The sequence below is a fragment of the Uloborus diversus genome, chromosome 3 (assembly GCF_026930045.1).
Source record: "Uloborus diversus isolate 005 chromosome 3, Udiv.v.3.1, whole genome shotgun sequence".
Taxonomy (NCBI): domain Eukaryota; kingdom Metazoa; phylum Arthropoda; class Arachnida; order Araneae; family Uloboridae; genus Uloborus; species Uloborus diversus.
In genome coordinates this window covers 151,757,037-151,771,220 of record NC_072733.1, presented here as the reverse complement: position 1 = coordinate 151,771,220, position 14,184 = coordinate 151,757,037, and the positions used below count along the sequence as shown (strand labels likewise).

The 14,184-nt window shown below is 33.9% G+C and overlaps 1 protein-coding gene across 6 annotated transcripts in view; it reads left to right on the top strand.

Moving 5' to 3' along the window:
* Positions 1-683: 683 nt before the first annotated feature.
* The window catches only part of LOC129219189 (transforming acidic coiled-coil-containing protein 3-like), a 78,392-nt gene continuing 64,891 nt past the window's right edge, over positions 684-14,184 (top strand). The window contains exons 1-2 of one of the 6 annotated variants that reach the window (XM_054853513.1): positions 684-847; positions 10,494-10,635. In XM_054853513.1, coding sequence (XP_054709488.1) covers positions 10,555-10,635 — 81 coding nt within the window. In that variant the 5' untranslated portion in view covers positions 684-847; positions 10,494-10,554. The other 5 variants (XM_054853515.1, XM_054853514.1, XM_054853516.1 and 2 more) reach the window with 5 other exon arrangements.

Below are 14,184 nucleotides of genomic sequence, written 5' to 3'. Positions count from 1 at the left end.
GCTCACATTTTCCACATAAAATTTAATCACGCAAAGATTTAGGGGACCACGACAAACAAAAAAAATTGAAGAAGCAAAAACAGTTTTTGAACATAGTGCGTCGTCGTCGTAAATACAGCTTGAATTAAGAGGAAATTTTCGAGAATTAGTTAACTTACTAAATATTCTGATTCATAAAATTTACAATGCGTTTTGAAATTAAAAGTTATACTGCTTGCATTGAATGTCAAACGAATTGAAAAAGAACACACGCTGAGATCAACTTGAAAATTTTCAGTCAATATATGGAGTGATAGTGATGTGTCATGTGTCATACAAGCATTTTTGATGCTCAATTTCCATTCATTTTCTTTTGTCGTGAACTCTAGCTTCTCGATATGAAAACTGCGCTTTCATATAGGGACGCTGGTGGACTCCATAGCGGTAGTCTACATTGTGCACAGTCGTGCTGTTTTTATTTATAGTCCCCTAATTCTTTTAATAGCAGTCAGAAGTTTCGTTTTCTAATTCTAGTTCTAAATTATTTAACTAGTTTTTCATGATCTCTTTTGGGCATACAACTAACCTATAAACTACTCACAAAACAACTGCGAATTTAATTGCCTTAAGTTTGGCCTTAATTTTTACATACCTAACTCAGGCATTTAAATTTCGCAATTGTAACCTCTATTTGGCAGCAGTAGTTTCGTTAGTGTTGTGGGTTTTCTGCGATTTCTGTGAGTAATAAACCAGGTGTTTACTAAATGATATTACCAGATAGACGTTTTAAGCAGCTGTTTAATTCGATGACATGTTTGTAAAAATTGGTCCAATAATATTCTACCAGTGAAAATGTAGTGAATGTCTGGTGAGTTAAAGATATCAATACGCTTGGTAAAGTAGTAGACATTGACGTAATGTATCTGTACTTTTTAATTTACATTCTTAGTTTCCACAATTTGATCTAGCTGTTAGTTCCTGCTTTTTAATATTACACAGGTCACTTTCTGTTCATTTGTGATTATATGGAAATGTGTAGGAGTAGTGCATGGTCTTTTAACGATTTACTTTAGTTCCTGGGTGAACATCCACAGGAAACGAACTACGTATTTTTGAGTCATTTTTATTCTTCGAATGTAGAAGTATGATTAAAAATCGTCACTTTTTTAGACTTTTAGATTCCAAACAGAGAATGTAAACCGGAAACCGTATTTTTCTTTACGCTTTTCCTTCATTGACTAACATTTCTGGTTTACTGTCGGAAAAAGTAAATATGTTAGAGAACTAAAACTTTATGATCTTAATTGGGCGAGTGTAAGTTTGAAGTTTAATTTCTTCGATTCAATCAACGAATTTTCTGTTTGGTTTATAACATGCTAGATTTGCTGACTGCTTGTATTTTCTTCTTTTTTTGTTATATATGTAAGTGAGATTTACTTTGTCAACATGGACTGCTTACTTTTCAGAGTTTTATGGTAAAAGGTTTTGTATTTCTTTTTGAATTCAGTACTTCATTTTTGTTTAGAACGCTGAATGTATGTTTAGAATTTTGTCAGTACTCCTGTAAACCAATAACATCACATCATAGTTCACTGAAATAATAACAAATTAAATGCAAGATTTTCTACACTTTTTTTTACTATTAAATCGCATTCTTTTTGCTCACACTGCTTTCCTCTGAATAATTATTGCTTGAAATTGCATAAAAATAAAAGTTAAAATGTTATAAACAGTATTGTTAATATTCAGTAAGTTACCATAGCCAGGGCTAAGGCAGAAATACATGAAATACACCGCCAGCTCAGTCAATTCCAGCCAAGGACTGCAGTTTCATGCTTATTAGCACTCATCAGCCAGTCATAGGAGGGACTGAGCTGGAGGTGGAAAACCTCTTAAGGAAGCCTAGAGTGCCAAACAAACTGGTAGCTAATACAGAATTAGCTTACTGAATATACCTGCCTTGCCTTCAATATTCAAATTGAACCGAACCATTGTTTTGGTCACTCATCTGGTCAGTGCTAATTCTGTATTAGCTACCAGTTTGTTTAGCACTCTAGGCTTCCTGTAGAGGTTTTCCACCTCCAGCTCAGTCACTCCTATTCCCGGCTGATGAGTGCTAATAAGCACAAAACTACTGTCCTCGGCTGGAATTGACTGAGCTGGCGGTGTATATTATGTAGGATTGTTAATAATTATGCAACTGTTACATTTTGTCAGATTCCTGCATTTTTAGTTTTTTCGGTATAGATGTGATATACCCCCCTCCCCCCCCCATTTGGCGACATTCGATTTTTTTGCACAAAATTAAAATATTTTTCTCGCCAATGAGGCGATAATTTTTTATGCATGGCATCCCTGGCCAAACTAACCTGTGTTTAGCAACCCGACGGCAATCTTACAGATCTGTTCAAACTTGTTTACTTGGGTTGTTTGGGTTTCAGGCAGGAGAGATACGTGGTGTTGTTTCGTGCAATATACCTTACAGGAATGCTTATTTTGTGTTAGTTTAAATTCAGTAGTTGTGTTTTGAAGTAAAACATTAGAAAATGCCAGTTTCTTCAAACTTGAAGGTTAATTAAAAGTTAACTCCAACATGGTGTGTATCTGTAACGTGCCATTGTCATATGATGTATTGTTTTAGACTGAGTGAATATTTATACCATATAAAAAGGTAAGTTCTTTATTTTAGAATTCAAAAAAAACCTCTCACTTCCAAAATTCTTTGTTTTTACAAATCCTTGAGGGGTTCTTGTAGTTTTTAACTTTATTTTTACTGTATGTAAATTAATTTTACAGAAATAGTACGGTTATTTTGTTCTAAAAGTTAATTCTTATCGATGCTACGAATTATTTAGACATTCTCTTAACGTGCCTCCTTTAGGTACTGAATTTTATGTTAACAATTGAAAGTTCTTTCGGTTGTACTCTTAAAAATGCTGAATTTTATTAGTAAATCTGCACAATAATGGTGCATATTTCACACTTAAAATTGTGTCATTATTGTACACTGAACGGAAGGAGCCACCCTTGGGTGTCATGAAAATATACATAACTGTGACCATACTCCGACTGTAATGTATATTAACAGTCGGAGGGATAACGGACCGAGCGGAGCGAGGTCCTGGCGAGCCAGAGGTCTCATAGTACTTTCGTAACGAGACCGAGGCAGGGCCGGCGAGCCGAGGTCTCATTACGAAAGTACTATGAGACCGAGGGCTCGTATCCCGGAGAAATGATGAAAAAAAAATTAATGCATTAATTTCGACTTGTAATTAATACAATAATTTATTTCATTGTATTTTAATATGTTTACAAAAAACCCCGGCCCTGTACATTTTTGAAGCATATATTCGTGATGTTTTTTGTTGTGCTTTTATGTTGTTTTTATATATATTGTGTTCTGAAGTGCTTTGATCATGTTTTTTTATCTGATTTTTTCCTGTTGGCGCTAAAAAAGCATCGCTAAGAACGATGTATGATATATGTCATCATACATCATTTTCTTGGCGACGCTTTCTTGGCGCCAACAGGAAAAAGTCGGCAAGGGTGGGGTATATCACATCAGTTCCGTTTTTTCTTGTTGGTTCCATATTTGTTCAATACTATTAGTATAAATTATTTCTGCTTATTATGTTTCTCTATCCACCGCATTCCCAATTTTATATTTGTTTCTTTTCAATCCGAAATTTCTTCAATGCTGTTAGCGTTAATTCTTTCCACATATTAAGTTTCTTTAGAGACTGCATTCCTGCTTTTAACATTTTTACCCAATTAATGTGAAATTGATTTTGTTCATTTTCCTATAACAGATTCCACTTTATATTTCTTTTGAAACCAGAAACATAATTTAAACTTTAAAAATGCTTCAGAAAGAAGACTTATTGTGTTAGAGGCGCTGCATTTTGTATACTCAAATCAAAAACATAACACAAAACTGCCTCGCTCATAGGCTGACATGGCCTCTTATGAGGCCTGTGTTGATTTTTATCTTGAAGAATTCACAGGTTGTAATTCTTGGGAGCTTCAAAAGTATTAGACGTAGTCATTAGACAGTAAAAGTGAAGGTAATGGCTAAAAAAAACCATTAAAAACTGATATGATTCAGAGGAAAAATACTTACAAGCTCTTCTTGGGAATAAAGCAAAAAATGTTGGATAAAAATAATCAATTTTAAACATTTTATTTGTAAGTGTTCTATTTTGTCTCATCGTATAGATCAATTTTTAAACAAAAAAGGTTGTGAAATATTTTTTACTGTGTGAATCAACTTCTATTAAAATTAATTTGTAGCATTTAATGAAAATTTGGGTTTTTCCTGCCTAATGTTTTCTATCTTACTGTCACACTTTTTCTCAAATAAAATATGATATAATTGAATATCATCAAGGGTTTTGCTATGTTCTTATTTTTTGCAAAATGCGAAAATACTCTTTCAATTACAAAAATGAAGCAAGGTATTTTTTTTTTTTTTGCGAAGAAAAAAAATGAATAAATTTTTAAAAACTACAGTTGACTCTCTGTTTAACGACTTTCTCTATTTAACGATGGCTTTTCAGGGTCCCAGATGGTCCACTATAGTGTTAAAAGCATTCTATTTAAAGACGGTTTCTATTTAAGGACCATTTCTTGTGGTCCCTTGAAAGTAATTAAACAGAGAGCCAACTGTATGCCCGGCCTGAGGGAGGAAACAAACATGGCAACGGTCTTATAAATCTTAACTAAGTTGTTTAAGTTTCTATTAAGTTCAACAATACTTAGTATTAATGTGCATTATGCCTCCCCCCCCCTTCCTCCCAGGGGATGGGACTTGTGAATATATAAGGCCTGACCTTAATATCTGTTTCTATACTATTTATCACATCGTTTTCAACTTTCCTTTTGTACAAACCTGCTAGAAACTGAAAAATAAATAAATAAAAATGCTGTCAACACAACTAAGTAGCATAAGCATTTATAGCAATATCAACTTTGAGTGACTTACAGCAGGGGTTCTCAACATAGGGGTTAGAGAAGAACTTGAACAGAGGTGTGAGTGTAAAAAATGTGAAAGGAGAAGTGAAACAGATCATAATTTATTCATTTTGTGGCCATATGTTAATATTAAATTGTAATGTCAGTCAGCTTATTAATGTTGTGAAAGTGACTGATGTGCAAAGCAACCTAACTTGGATCCTAGATTAGCTCAAAGAATGTGTCTATTTTTTTGTTTCTTAGATATTATCTGTTCTAATAATTCTGTGTTGAAAATATTTTTTTTTCTAGCAATCTTTAATTTTGTGTTAGAAATTATCGTATTTTTTACTTAAGAACTAGCTTCAGCTATTCTAAGACTGAAAGGTTGAGAACCCCAGGCTTAAACGATTATATGGTAACCTTTTGCTTCATTTTACTAAATTTCATTTCATTTACAAAATCTTCAATGTCATCTATGGTGTGAGAGTTCACACTCAAGGTTTGTTTGTGTTTTAATGAAGTTCCTCATGTGTTCATACATTTTCTATGCTTCAGAATAAAAAAGTATTTGAGTATTTAGACTTTCATATTTCAATAAATTTAAAAATTGTGGAGACTGTTAAAAAAAGTTTGTAATCTTTGGTTGAAGAAAAAATGGCAAGCATAGAGCGTTGAAAACCAAATCATTCTCAATGTAGTTCCTTTGAATTCCACGCACTTCACCTAATGGTGCTGCCATGCCGTGCTGAAATGAAATGAAAGAAAGGGATGTTCAGCTGAACCAAGCCCTGCAACCTGAGGTCTATTGTACTAGTCCCCAAACAGAAGTCTTAAAACAGACCAGCAGTTGAAGTAAAATTCTGCAAGCACCCAATAGGAATAGCATGAATCTCCCACGGTTCCAGGGCCAATCCAAGGGTCTCGGCTGCCCGTGTGCAAAGGGCTGCCCATGTGCCACCCTCAAAGAGTAATTTGCATATTTTGACTAATCTTTAACGTCCATATAAATCTTTCTTCAAATTTCTATCCCAAATTTTGATTCAAATAACAAAAAAAAAAAAAAAAAAAGAAGAACAATGAACTTATAAAAAGGAAGACAAGTTTTATAGTAAGAAACTCCTTAGTACAATTTGTATCTTTGAAGAAAGTAATCGACATACCAAAATTTACTAGTCTGTCTGTACCATTTTATAGTCTGTCTTCGGTGACATCAGAAGAAGGACGGAGGAGAGGAAGCAGGGTTGGGGTGGGGGGTGGGGATTTATCCCAGAAAATTATCGAAATTGGCGTATGAAAAATTGTTTTAGTTAATCTTTGGTTGTGTTTGGTTGCAATGACTAAAGAGTCGGGTATATTCAAGGTGCATGGAGAAATTTTCGAAATTGACGCCAAATATCGCAATTTTAGGAACTTTTTTGAGACTTCAGGGAAAGTACTAATGAAAGCTGGAGTACTTTCCTAAAATTCTTTCAAAATTGAAATCAATTTGAAGCTATTTTTTGTGATTGTATCTTTAGAAAAATCGGCACTGTTCCTGAAAATTTTTCAAAACTGGAGTTTTAAACACGCAATTTTGGGCTATCTTTGTTGACGTTTCTAAGTGAGGGAGATTCAATCGTCCCTTATCGAAAGTTTTCGAAATTGAAGTTTTAAACGCAAATTCAGGCCATCTTTGGTGACCAATCTGGTGCCTTTCCTTTGGTAATTTCTCGGGACTATTGTTTCAAAAACCCACTTTTGACTACATTTGAAAATGATAAGGGGAAACGTGAAAATATTCCTAATCGAAATATTTTTCGGAACTAAAATCCATTTCAGGATATATTTTTGGGAAGGAAGGGTTTTGGGTCCCCGAAGCGGATATTTCTAAAAGCACAATTTTATACTATCTTTGGTGACGTTAACGAAAATGGGAAGCTACGGCGGATCTTTCAGATATTTTTCGATATTAATATCTGAAAAATACAACTATAGACTTTTGTCCACCTCAAATTGACGATTGATGGGTATGCCCTAGCGCCGTGAAAAGTTACATAAGCAAGGCAGTTCTCTGGAAATTTTTGAAAATTGAAGTCCCAAAATCGTATTTTAAGCATTGTTTGATAAGGATGGGGCAAAGAGCAGGCGGGGGTTCAGTGTGCCCTCACCAACTGTTTTTTGAAACTGAAGTCAATTTCAGGCTAGATTTGGCAGGAAGGGTTCTGTGGCTCCACAGAATTGTCTAAATACGAATCTTAGAAGTATAGTGATTGCGTTGGAAGAAAGGGGAATCCCGGGTCTTTCCCCGAAAGTTCTTGAAACTGATGTTTGAAAAACACAATTTTAGTTCGTTTTTTAATACCTGAAGTGAGAGGGGGTAGGATTTGGGGCCTCTTTAAAGACGCTAATTGAGACTATCTTCGGTAGTAATGTCTTCGAATAGATTGGGGGGGGAGGGGCGTCTGTCACAAAAATTTCAAAAAGAAATCCAAAAATGTCATTAAGCAATTTTTGATGACATTAGTAAGTGCTGTCTTCTGAAAACACATTTTGGATTTTGGAGTACATTTTTACGCTATGTTTGATTTAGTTAAGGTGGAAGGGGTGAATCAGAGGCTTAATTGGGTCCTTAAGATCGGTGGTTCAACCAGCGACGGTTTCCGAAACTGAAGTCCTAAAAACGCAATTTTGAGCCTTCTTTGATCTTGTCAAGGAGGTTATGGCATCCTTTTGGATCTTTGTTTTGGAGGAGCCACATTTAAATTTTCTACCCGGGTCAAGAGCCCTGTCCTCCTACCAGATTTGAAACTGAGCAGTTCATCCGTGATTTTAATTAGAAAAAATTGCTACGAAGGGAGAAAGTTACAAAATTTTTGTTTGTCATTCCTATATGTTTGACTCTCAGGGGAGTTGTAATTTTCCACTGTCACTCCACGCATCCCCAATTGTTGAACACAGAATTTGTTGTTTGAAACGCTTGTGAGAGTATCTAATCCGTATAGCCTTTTTTTATACATAAAATAAAACTATATCTATAGTCTATAAAAGCTTGGGGGTAAACATTAGTGGCCACCCTCGGTGCTCCTTTTAGAATGCACCTTTTCATGCTTCAGGAGGGGGCCATTTCCCCTTTCCTTTATCCATGCCTGAGTACCAGTTCTGTCACGAATTTTACAACCAAATGAAGCATGTGTGAAAAGAGTGGATAAATAATGGACAATGAACCGATACAATGTTCCTTAACATTCTATTTTTCTTAAACTATTATATGCTGTTGGGAAATTGGCACTTACTTTGATAATTGAACATTTAAAATTCAGCATATTTATTCGACTTATAAGTTGTGAGAAATTCTTGAGGAATTTTTCTTGATTAAAAGAACTATATGATGCGGCCTGCGGCCGCCCCTTGCTTTGGCTTCCCTTGTGCGGTGCACACCTGCTAGGATCGGCCCTGCACGGTTCAAGCAAATGATGTCCAAGACTTGCTTATTAAGTAGGGTGATTTGCCAGTAGTTGACCATTTATTGAAAATTTCTACAAATTCTATTTAACTTCACAGGGAAAAAAAATGGAAAAAAATTGAAATTTTTTCTATGTGTCTATAAAACTATCAGGATCACCGGTTACTAATAAATTTTCTGTTTTATTTAATATTTTTCATGTTATTTTGAATAGAAGTTAAAAAGGAAGATTTCGCCAGTAGTTGACCACTCACTTCCAGTAGTTGACCACTTTTTAAACACTAAAAATTGGACCGGATGCATGCAAGTATGTACTCATGTTCCCTTAAAGGTCGCCCCTGATTGGTTGTTAGGTGGATGACATCATGATACATGTCATACGTGACTTTGATGATGGTTACACAACAGTGATGACTAATAGTTTAAAATGGCATGAAAACTTTTTGACATTTGGCACCAAAACTAAATCACCAAAAAATTGTGTCAACTTTATATTATATCTTCAGTTTCCTGCCAAGCCTATATACTACAAACACATATAACGTCATTGATATATGAGAGGCCAAAGGCTCCCCAAGTGCAGAATTTAGCTACCTTAGATCACCCATATAATGCTTAAATATTAAAACATTGCTACAAAAAATAATACATTGATATTATGAGTGATCAGTGTAAGTGCAGTAAACTCCCAATTATCTGCAGAATAGGGTGACATGGTAATCGCGGATAGGTGAATTTCGCGGATAATTCGCAAAATAAATTAAAAGAGATAGCTAAAAAAATCAACATTCGCACATATTTTTAAGACCTGCCAACAATGACCTATTAAATTTTAAAAAGTCGCCAAATTTGGCACCAAAAATAAATTGCCAAAAATTATCCCAACTTAGCAATATCTCTTTAATTTCTCGCCAAGTCCATAGCAGCCACTCCAAGCAGATATGACATCTCCATCATGTAAGTCGTCGCAGAACCCGAACGTTACCATCGACCCACATCTAGTCAGCATAGCTGCAAAAAATGTTTGTTCGAAAATTTAAGCGGCAAGAGAGAGAGACTGAAGAAACACGCTTTCCAGTCTGCATTTTAAAGATTTTCCTTAAGCTTTGCACATGGTGTTTAGTGGTTGGTGCTTCTACTACTGTCTTACCCTGTGAATTATGCAAAATGCTTCTCTTTTATATTGTCACTAGGATAAACAATTTTCATCTTTGCAGTTTTTGCTGCGCCACTCATTACAACGCAATTTGAGGTTTTTCAATACGCGGATCAATTTGAGCACGAAAAATGTGGGTATTGCAATTCGAAATTTACGAAATTAGTTTACTGTAACAGAATCTGTGTTAGTACTACGTTGTTTAAAATTTTCGCAATTAGAAGAACATCTGTTCAAATAACCGTGTCACAAATTTTTGTTTAGCGAACAGGCGGCTAGTCTGTTACTTGCAAAAATACTTTTTTTTTTTTGAACAAAAGTAGCATATTTTATCTTAAGCTAAGAAATGTTTGTAATCACTTTTAGTTGTAATCACTAATATTTTCTGGAAAGAAGCTTTAAAGCCAACATAAATTCATTACTTGACCATCCAGCTCAACTACTGGCATTTTAGACAACCAGTAGTTGACCACCCTCAATCCCAGCATAAATTATTAGTAAATTGATGCAATATTTTTATTTACGTAGTATAAACATGGATGATCAGCATATATCAGTAAATTAACATGAAGAATAAAATTTAACTTCGAGGAATACAATTAAACATTTTATCTCATGACAATTCTCACAAATAAGAAAAGTGATTTTCTTGAAATTTTTTATACGTCTTTGTAATTCCATACCATCCTTTCCTTTGTATACCATCCTAACCTCCATTCAGAACTTAAGAGAACACTTCATAGGATGCTATATATTAGTTCCAGAAATCAGATTAAAAATATCGACTTATTTATTCTTATTTTGTACATATTAGTACTTGAGTGGTCAACTACTGGCAGGTGGTCAACCACTGGCGAATCAACTTTTACGGTACAATCTTGTAGAGATTTTTTTTTTTTAAGAACATTTTATTGATAGAGTTTATTTCTTTTTAAGAATATTAAATTTATTTTTTCTCCACAGGTAATCACTTTGATGTTCAACAGCATTTAACTTGTAAATTGTTTTCTCATGTAATGCACGGATGCCATTAGCACTCTGGGAAACTCCTGTTCAACCTCCTTCCAATAAGCAAAGTATCAAAGGATATGAAAAATCAAAAATCGTAAGTAGATTTTATTGCCAACCTGTTTAAATGTTTTAAAATTTAAAAATTGCAGGAAGATGTAGAAGAAAATAGAACCCATTTTGGGTGATCTTTTATGGTCATTTTTGGATTTTACTAAAGAATTGTGTGATATAAATATTTACTTATGCTTTTTGAATATGATGAATAACTAGCTTAAATGCAGACCTGTAATCCAAAAGGGAGTTCATACTCAAGGGAGTGTAGACCCCTGCCCCTTAGGTGACCAAATATAGCAGCGGAAGGCAAACCACCGATCGCAATGAACCAGTCAATCTCAAGCCTATTTTCAGTTGATCACAACATCATTCTAGATCATGGTTTTTGTCAGAGAAAAAATGTTATTTTCTCAAAAAAAAAAAAAAAAAAATTGCTAAACTTCTGAATCAAAATATTTTTGAATATTTTTGAAAATACTTAATATAATCACTGAAAGTGCAACATTTTTTAAATTTCAAGAAACAATTCTTTTTGCCTTTTGTTCTTGAAAAATGTCTATAAAAGTTACATGGAATGAATATTTATAAATAATAAAAGTAGGAAGACATATTTTGAATGGGATTTTACTAGTGGGACTGCATAGAAAAGGATCAGTCTCCCCCTCCCCAGTGAATCTTGGTGTTTGCAAAATTTGGAAAATAGATCAGCAATTAACTTAGGTTGCCAATCACTGAAATATAGTCCAAACTTGCATTTTGGAAATATATGTTTTGAAAAAATTATCCCAGATCCCCTTTTTATACCCAAATTTTGTACTTTGATCTTTTTACTTTCTCATAATGACAAATCAGAAAAGCATAAGAAATAAGAATGCTTGACCAGAAGCGTCAACAAAAGTTACCAAATGAAGGTGCAAAAATGACAAAGCATGAATAACTGGAAAAAATCTTGATTAAAGCAATAATTGATGATCTGTTGATGTGTGTATACAGTCAAATCCCGACTTACGCGAGGGATGTGTTCCAAGACCCGTTGTGTAAGTCGAAATTTCGCGTTGTGGGAAACGGTATGTGTAAAATTCTTTATAATCATTCCTAATTATTTAAGACACTTTTTAACACCACCTAAAACTGATTTAAACCATTCCTAAACTATACATTATCATTTCAAAAAGAGCTGAATTTTTATTTGTATTTTCAAAAAAGCTGTTTTAATCGACTTAAAATACTGTTACGATGCACAAAATACAGCGATCAATGGGAAAAAGAGACATAAAACAAACCAGTACGGTAGGTGCATTATGTAGTAATAATAAAATGATGTACTATAATAATACTGTACAGTAGATCTAGTGATGATATTTGTGACTTTAAAAAATTAAGATGTTGATGATTTATGCTGAGTGATCAAATCGTTATTCTAATATATTTTTAAATACAGTTGCTTTTCTAGTTCTTTTGTAATGTTTCCTTCTATGGCACCACCCCTCTTCCTGGTTTCTTTAATTCTCAATACAAGAGCAGCTTCCCTTTTCATAATTTTTGCATTTTGTTTCGACACTACTCGGTGAACTTTTAATTGTACATATGAAAGATTTATTGACACCTAACTGTCACGTTATCTTCAGCGCATTTTTTAGTTGTCCAAGTGCATCAAGAACCTTTAGCTCTTCTTCAATTGTTAGAAACTTTCGCTTTTTCTTTTACCTTCACAAACTTTAGACGAAACAGCGCTCTTAGGTGTCATTAATTTTCGTCAACTTTCTCATTTAGAATGAAAAATACATGATAAATGCAGAGTAGTTATTTGTACCTATACGTAAACAAAGCCATGTTCAGACTAGTACAGTGTGGGAGCTTCTGTTGCCAGTGATGCTAAAGGGATAAAGGTCCATTCAGGAAAAATATATTTATAGTAGCCAATAACAAAGATACTTTCACACCGCCACTCCCTTCTGAAAAGTTTCGTGTTGTGGGCAAGGAATTCGCATTAGGTCTAAAAAATTTAACTGGTGAAAAAATTGGGCCATTTCGCGTAAGTCGAATCGCATTGTAGCGGGAGTCGACTGTACATCCAGTGCATTGTCTCTGATAAGTTTTTAGTAGATCATGTCTTTCAAGTAGAAACAAAAGCCCACACAAAAAATGATCCATGCAAGTTATGCCAAACAATTATGAGGGAGGAGCGAGGGAATTATGGGATTGAGAGATATTGTTTTGTACGTTTGGGTTTCTGGTTACAGAGTTCTGTATTATTCTTATATTTTTCTGTAATTTATCCTTTCTCTAAGCATTTGTATGAACAATTTTTAATCACCTTGTGTATAAAAATGAATTTATTGTATGATAATGCAGATTTTTTTTTTTTCTTAATTTTCTTTTTTGAGTTGAAGAATCCAGAACCAACTGTATGGAACATTATTTCCTTACTGTGAAGATAAACAGTCTAAGATTAATTTTCAAAAATTTGCTTACTTTCTTCTATATGACCAATTTTAATTGGCTCTTGATTACGTTTCTTTTATAAAGACAATGTTTAGTTTATAAAGTTTATGATACTGCAAGGTTTTCTTTATTTTCCGAATCATGTTTTATCAGGAATTTTTATCAAGAAATACATTTTGTCTTCATTTTTATTAATTGCTGATACTCTTGTATCAGCATTCCATGATAAGAAGTCTTTTTCATGTACACACGATAGTTATCCAAGTACTTGCACAGTGTACTGTGCATTTAGCTGCTTGGTATTAGTTTTTCTGTGCTCAACTAAATTTAACACATAGATTTGACTGTGGTTCCAGTGGGTAAATACAACTAAAGGTTACTTAAAACTGCAGGACTGTTTTGAGAAATTACTGAGAGAAAGCCCCAGACCTCTAATTTGGGCCTGAATAATTATACTTCTGAAGCCTTTCCCTTCAGATTTGTAAGCTCATGTTTTAATAACTCCTTCCAAAACCAGTGGTTGAATCCATCCATGCATTGTATTGAGAATTGATATGTACATAGTGAAATTTACAGTATCTCCTAAAGAACTTTGCAGCAGATGAATTCATTTTAGAATGAGCTGGGAAGTAAATAATGAAGAGATGTATTATACAGTGAAATTTCTCTGGAGCGACCACTCTCCGTTCCTGCAAAAAGTGGACATTAATGGAGGTTGGTCGCTCTCAGAGGTCCTTTTCCACCATGCAAATATAGCACCATAGTTGTTGTTTACCTTCTTCCTGCAGTACATTAATCAAGAACTTTATGATAAAAATTGTATTTAAATAAACTTTTTTAAAATTTTAAATGTAAAATATACTTTTTTACATGATTTTTCTATTTAAAAACTAATAGCTTTAAAATATGTAAAGAGATTCATTTGCCTCAGATTCTTTGTTTCTTTCAGCTTCTTTAGTTTTCAGCTGCAAAAAGTAAAATTCTAATATGTCATTATTAGTACAGGATAAGATTATCTATTTCTGTTAGAGTGTATTGTGCTGACAGCTTTGGTCATACAGTATCCCTCAATATTCTGCATTTTCATCACTTTCATTTTCCTCATGGGATTCTGTGTGTCTGAAGGACAAAAACATTTTTTTAC